At 48.0% G+C, this 7,500-nt stretch overlaps 1 protein-coding gene across 2 annotated transcripts in view; it reads right to left on the reverse strand.

Moving 5' to 3' along the window:
• The window catches only part of klf12b (Kruppel like factor 12b), a gene marked incomplete at its 5' end in the record, with an annotated part of 58,337 nt that overhangs the window by 19,558 nt on the left and 31,279 nt on the right, over positions 1 to 7,500 (reverse strand). For both annotated transcript variants that reach the window (XM_083639474.1, XM_083639475.1), the window contains one exon: positions 4,283 to 4,796. In XM_083639474.1, coding sequence (XP_083495600.1) covers positions 4,283 to 4,796 — 514 coding nt within the window. The remainder of the gene's footprint in view (positions 1 to 4,282; positions 4,797 to 7,500) is intronic.

Consider the following 7,500-nt stretch of genomic DNA (forward strand, 5'->3'; position numbering starts at 1 on the left):
TCACACACACACACACACACACACACACACACACACACACACACACACACACACACACACACGCCCAGTAGATATATCTGACCTCTTGCTCATCACAATAAACTGTATGTCAGAGAATGTTGAACATATAGGGTGCCCGGGTAGTGCAGCGGTAGATTTCCTGGCTACAAACACAAGGGTCCCAGGTTCGAGCCCCCGTGTTACCTCCGGCTTGGTCAGGCGTCCACACAGGCACAACTGGCCGTGTGTGCAGGTGGGAAGCCATATTAGGGGCATGTGTTCTGGTCAGGAGGAAAGAAACTGGGGGGAATCGTGTGATCCTCCCATGTGCTATGTCTTGACGGTGAAATTCCTCGCTCTCACCTGAAAAGAAGTGGCTGGCGACTGCACATGTATCGGAGGAGGCATGTTGTGCTAGCCTAGAACTCTCCCCAGATCGGCAGAGGGCATGGAGCCACGACGAGGACAGCAAGGGGAATTGCCCAAGTACGATTAGGGAGAAAACAGGAGAAAAATCTGAACAAACTTGGTTGAAAAAGGAGAATGTTCAACATGGCAGGAGAGGTGGGCATAAAGTAAGATAAGTGAAGTCTCCAATGTTAACAATTTATTTGAACAATTAGGTAACGTCAACGCTGAAAGGGGAAAGTCCACATTTGGTGGTGCTGGGGGGGAGCTATCCTAAGCAATGAGATAATACCTGATATCATTCTCCAGTCTCACACTCTGTTTCAGAGTGATATACTGTATATATATATATATATATATATATATATATATATATATATAAGGTCAGGTATATATATATATATCCTGCAAACTAAAGTCAAATGCTCTGTTGTGTTTGCTGCTTGCCGTCTCACTAACAGTGACTATATCCACCACACCCAGCACTCACCCTATTTCCTTCATGCTCGACGCCTTCAGACAGACTGGGCAGAGCTGACGTTGTGCTGTTGTGTGTGTGTGTGTGTGTGTGTGTGTGTGTGTGTGTGTGTGTGTGTGTGTGTGTGTGTGTGTGTGTGTGTGTGTGTGTGCGTGCGCGTGTGCGTGCATGCACACACACATGCGTGGGTTCTCGCATGTGTGTGTGCCACCCATCTTCAATATCCGTCCACACCCTCTTATGCAAGCCTTGTTTTTCTTGCCCTTCCTTTCTTCCTCTCCTCTCCTAGGGAGCAGACACCCAGAGTTTAAAACGCCCATCTCAGTGGACCACCCCACCCACCCAGCCGTGTGTGTGTGTGTGTGTGTGTGTGTGTGTGTGTGTGTGTGTGTGTGTGTGTGTGTAGCCGTAGCACATGCTGCAAAGTGTGCCTGTTTGTCTGTATGCATACAGTATAGTACAGTACATACATGCACGGGCCTGTGTCCATATCTGAGCATGTCTGTCCGTCCAACAGGGAGTGACAAGAACCTACAATAAACAAGCAGCGTCTTTGGCTTCCCTGTGTACATCTCCCTGTGTACATCTCCCCTGTGTACATCTCCCCTGTGTACATCTCCCCTGTGTACATCTCCCTGTGTACATCTCCCCTGTGTACGGCTCCCCTGTGTACATCTCCCTGTGTACATCTCCCCTGTGTACATCTCCCCTGTGTACATCTCCCCTGTGTACATCTCCCCTGTGTACATCTCCCTGTGTACGGCTCCCCTGTGTACGGCTCCCTGTGTACATCTCCCTGTGTACATCTCCCTGTGTACATCTCCCTGTGTACATCTCCCTGTGTACATCTCCCCTGTGTACATCTCCCCTGTGTACATCTCCCTGTGTACATCTCCCTGTGTACATCTCCCCTGTGTACATCTCCCTGTGTACATCTCCCCTGTGTACATCTCCCTGTGTACATCTCCCTGTGTACATCTCCCCTGTGTACATCTGCCCTGTGTACATCTCCCTGTGTACATCTCCCTGTGTACATCTCCCTGTGTACATCTCCCTGTGTACATCTCCCCTGTGTACATCTCCCTGTGTACATCTCCCCTGTGTACATCTCCCTGTGTACATCTCCCTGTGTACATCTCCCCTGTGTACATCTGCCCTGTGTACATCTCCCTGTGTACATCTCCCTGTGTACATCTCCCTGTGTACATCTCCCTGTGTACATCTCCCCTGTGTACATCTCCCCTGTGTACATCTCCCCTGTGTACATCTCCCTGTGTACATCTCCCCTGTGTACATCTCCCCTGTGTACATCTCCCTGTGTACATCTCCCCTGTGTACATCTCCCTGTGTACATCTCCCCTGTGTACATCTCCCCTGTGTACATCTCCCTGTGTACATCTCCCTGTGTACATCTCCCCTGTGTACATCTCCCTGTGTACATCTCCCCTGTGTACATCTCCCCTGTGTACATCTCCCTGTGTACATCTCCCCTGTGTACATCTCCCCTGTGTACATCTCCCTGTGTACATCTCCCTGTGTACATCTCCCTGTGTACATCTCCCCTGTGTACATCTCCCTGTGTACATCTCCCCTGTGTACATCTCCCTGTGTACATCTCCCTGTGTACATCTCCCTGTGTACATCTCCCTGTGTACATCTCCCCTGTGTACATCTCCCTGTGTACATCTCCCTGTGTACATCTCCCCTGTGTACATCTCCCTGTGTACATCTCCCCTGTGTACATCTCCCCTGTGTACATCTCCCCTGTGTACATCTCCCTGTGTACATCTCCCATGTGTACATCTCCCTGTGTACATCTCCCATGTGTACATCTCCCTGTGCTCCGAGGTCCACTCGCGCGGACACAAACACGCAGGCTCACTCCCCGTGGTTTGCAGTAAAGCCACACCCTGAGGGTAAACCGACGCCATAACACAGGCCTCAGTCTAGGTCGGGCCAGCAAGGTCTGACAACACAGACAGGGAGGGAGGACTAGCGTTTCGCCAACCAGGCCCAGATGTGTGCGTCTGGGGGAGAAGACATGAAGACAGCGGCTGTCCTGGCCTGGCTTACCTGGACCCTGTAGGCCCTGTAGGACAGCCAAGCCAAATCTCTCTGGCTAACAAATGGGAGAGTGTTTCATCCTGTAAATCTCATCTCCACTCAGAGGGGGAGCATCATCGCCTGAGGGGCCGTCTCTGAGAGAGCACGCGCGCACACACGCACATACACATACAGTACATACACACACACATACAGTACATACACACACATACACAGACTGTCTTTATAGTGTTGTGTCTTTTCATGTCTGACCTTAACTTCTTTCACTCAAGACGTTATCTGCACAGGAGGGTGAACAGGGTTGGGCAGGCAATTATACAGCGTTATACCATGGTCTGGGTTAATACTCGATTCTGATTGGCTGCAGGGTGTCCATTATTTTGTGATAATTTACAAATCAAATCGAAGAGGAAAAAGATGAGATCAACAAAAAGAAAACAACAAAATGGGCAGTTAACACCAACACACTTCCTTGTACAAAACAATCTGGACTCCAACATTGAAAGCTACACTGCTGATATAGTACGTCTCGCGCCACTTACGTTAACGTTATTCCTGGAATGTGAGTTTAACCAGCCAGTTACATATCTTTGCATTCTTAGACATTACCGTTTGCTTTATTTTGTATGTTACATACCATTGGCCAAGTTATTAGTTAGTTTATGGGCTAGAAATTCTGCCAAAGTTCTAAGCGAACATTTTCTCATGTGAAAATCTTGAGCAGCCGAGGAGACTATTTTGCCTCCGCTTCTCAACTCATCCAAGGTTATGAAAACTAGATTTTGATTGCAAAACGCATGAAAATATAAATTAATGGTCTTGTTTCGTTTCTTTGGCAAGTGCCCACGGTACAGGCGGGTTAATGCACTTCGAGGTGTCCATTATCAGAAAATAATGGACTTCGCGGAGACAACCTTCATGCCTCCGCGTCGTCGACGATGGACCTTGGCGTGCATTAACCCTTACATAACAGCTTATGCAAGTGTTTTTTTGTTCCATCCATTTGCGAGATCACAGGGAGGCTACACCATTATGCCTGTTTGTTTGTGGGAGCCACCTACCTAACAGGGAGCTCCCTGTTGTGACAAACACCTTATGTTCACTATGTGCTTAATGTCATATTAGTCTATTCATGAATCATACTGGTATTATTGCCTCGTGAATAGACGAGAGTCTCTAAACCATAATGTAGCATCATTTACAAAACCATCGTGCTTGACTAATTGCTGGTGAATGGCTCTTCCACTGAAACTGATGGAGAAGATACAGGGAACTCCTAACAGCACAGCGTCATCTACATACAGTCATTACACTCAGAGCTCCTGGTCTCACCTTTGCCGTGGCTCTTGGCCTCCTCCAGCAGAGGGAGCATGATGGCGCTGTTGAGGCTGGAGGCAGTGGTGTACATGAGGGGCAGCGACTGCACCACAACCGGGATGCGGTGCACATGGCTGGCCAGCTTGCCCACTCCGTGCAGGCTCAGCGGGCTGGATGGAGGGGGCGGCACAGAGTGCAGGATGTGCAAATACTGCTGGCCTCTGACCCCGGCGCCGGGGGCCACCAGAGGGCCCGGCGTGAGCACCGAGGAGGCAGAGGTGATGACCGACGGAGAAGAGGAAGAGGAGGATGACCTCGATAATGATGACAGGGAGAAAGCCGATCTGAGCGGGGAGGACGAGGTGGTTGTCGAGAGGGGGCGGGGTTTGTTGATTGACAGGTCGACAGGCTCGGTCTGCGTGTGGAAGTGCGGGTCGTGGGCGAGCAGGTCTTCCGGAGGTTCAGGTTTAACTCTGCTGAGGCGGAGGGGCACGCCGTCCATCGCAGGGTAACGGCGCACTTTGGGCGACTGCAGGGGGGAAAGAGACACTGACGTTAGATTTGCTCAGCATTGAGTCATTATGTGTTATCTGCTAAAGTCCTGCTACACCGCCACAGGAAAATGACAATACTAATAATAATGTAAGCTGTAATGGAGGAAGAAAACCAGGAGTAAAACTAGGAGTAAAACATATTTTTTCCCCACTTTGCCTACTCATGACCACTGCAGATTAATTACTCACAGCCAAAAATCTGATTTGATATCACCACTCATGTTCTGCATAATTTTAACTCTACCTCATCTACCAGTGAGGCAGGATAGGCTGATAAATTCAGGTCAAGGAGATGTTATTTGTGCAGGTAGCTGCGGGGACAGTCATGTATGATGGAGATATCTTGCGATCGCAGGCAGGTTAGGTATATGCAGTGACATTTACTGAGACGGGAACATAATAACAGTAATTTCCTCTTGCTCGTCCAAGCAAAGCACTCCTCCTCTGAAGTGTCCTCGCTTAGCATGATGTCCTGATGTCATACGCAGACGAAATGCAGGGGTAAAGATGGTGTCTCTCTCACTCCCTGTCCCTATCACCATCTCCTCTCGCTCTCTCTCCTGTCTTGACCAGTCTCCCTCTCTCTTTTCCTGCTGCTTTCCATCATTCCCACAGAAACACAGCTCTCTTGGCTCCACTCATATCTCTCCTAAATCTGCTTTTTTGACGGGGGAAAAACATCATATGGGCCCAATTTCCTGACCGTCTCTCACCCCCCCCCCCCCCCCCCCTTCCTCTCTGTCTCGCAGCGATGGGCCTCTTAAGGCCAATGGCGGTGGCTCAGTGTGTCCCCAACACATCTTTCACTTAACACTGTCTCACACTGCAACACCAGCGCTTGCTCTGTCTGTGACTGCAGCTTTCATCAACCTGTTAACTTGGAAAAGCATACATACACAGCACAATAGCACCAGTCACTCCACGCTACTATTTGCACCTTAGAGTTCCCAAACTTTGGATATTCTTCTATAGGACGAATCAGCGTGACATCACTTGCCACCCAGAAATGCGGAACCCCGCGGCAGTTAATATTATGAGTTGTGCCAAACAAACGTTAATATCTCAAAAACTATACATCACATCGCTTATATTTTGACATTCTGAGTGAGAGCAGAAGTAGCTCAAGAGTATGATGTATAATATATGCATGTCATATTAAAGTTGTATGCACTGTCGCAGTTTTTAAAATGTAAACAGTGTCAGCTGAGTAGAGTCAGACACTGAAGCCTCCCAAAGCTCACGCTCCATAGGGTTCCATTGTCGTTGCCACCCAGTGACGCGGTTTGTTTACCAAAATGCTGCTCAGCTGATCCCTCATATATAACGATGATATGCAATCTTTGTTTACCTGCTCACTATCACTTGTTTGGAAGAATATCTACATGGGCGATTTGGCTGTCCTGCTACGTACGGCGCTATAGGCTACAGCGTAATCAGTTGGGTTTCAAAGTGTCTATAGCCATAATGTCAAACGGACCATGTTACAGTACATGTGGTGTACTCTGTTCGGTGTGGGAGGGGTGCAAGAGTCTGTGGTGAGCGGTGTTGATCCGAACAGTGGAGCTTGTCAGTGTGTCTAGCTGAGTCACAGTCCATCAGGGACAGAGTCAGATCCTGGATTTCTTCTAATCATATATAGGAAAAGCTCATTAAAGCCCAGGGGGGAAAACCCTTAAAAAGTCAGCCGCAGCAGATGTGAAAAATGTATGACATGTATCGCTTTTGTTTTTTACACTCACATTTCTTAGCCCTTCCGTAATGCTGGCGGAGTGTGGATCTGTAGTGAATTACGGAGTTAGTGTGTGTGTGTGCTTTTATGTAGTAGGCTACTATTTTTACTCCAGACTTGTACACTCATTTTCAGCCTACAGGAAATGTTATGACCCCATGAATCGGCAGCGCTTCTCCCCTGTGATACTCCCCCCGAGACGGAAAACAAACCCTACCCCATGAAATATGCCCTCCGGTGACCTCTGAACCTTGGTGGGGGTCAACTCAGAGTCAGGGATGTCAGGTCGAGGTTCATGGGACATTTTGCACGCTTCATAATACCACCTACCAAGCATTTTGGGTAGGGTCCTTTACATGGCTTTTGCCTATGTAAAAAATATCCAGATGATACCTTGGGGGGGGGGGGCAATTAAAATGAATCAAATCAGTTTTGATTAAGACTTTCTCCCATGGCATGAGAAAATGAATAGCATTTGATAATTAACTTGTAGCAGAGGAGGGTTCAGCATAATCTTTGTGAAGATTGGAGCAAGTGGATAAAGAAATCATAATCTCTCTTTGATGGGGACAAAGCACATTTTCCTGTGTTAATAACTTGATTTTCCACTGGCAGTATTTTTGAGTTGACAAGTGCTGATTGGAGAGTCTGTCCACTCATAGCATGGCAGGAGCAAGTGGTCAAAACTATTGATCATGTTAAATTTACTATGATGGCTGTGGACTTGTATAAAAACAAACTGGCATTTTGCAGTGGCAACACTGCCACACTGACACTGATGGTTTTGCTGTGAAAGAATTGGGATATTTGTTCTGCTTACACATCACAGTTGTTTTTATCACTATTGCATAGCAACAGTGCACTTCAGATTTCCTAGATAACCAGAGTCACTCTTGACCTTCTTTATTAGCGGAGCATTAGTCTCGCTGGCCAGCCTCCCCTCCCTACCG

Source organism: Poromitra crassiceps (assembly GCF_964638095.1).
Source record: "Poromitra crassiceps genome assembly, chromosome: 6".
NCBI lineage: Eukaryota > Metazoa > Chordata > Actinopteri > Beryciformes > Melamphaidae > Poromitra > Poromitra crassiceps.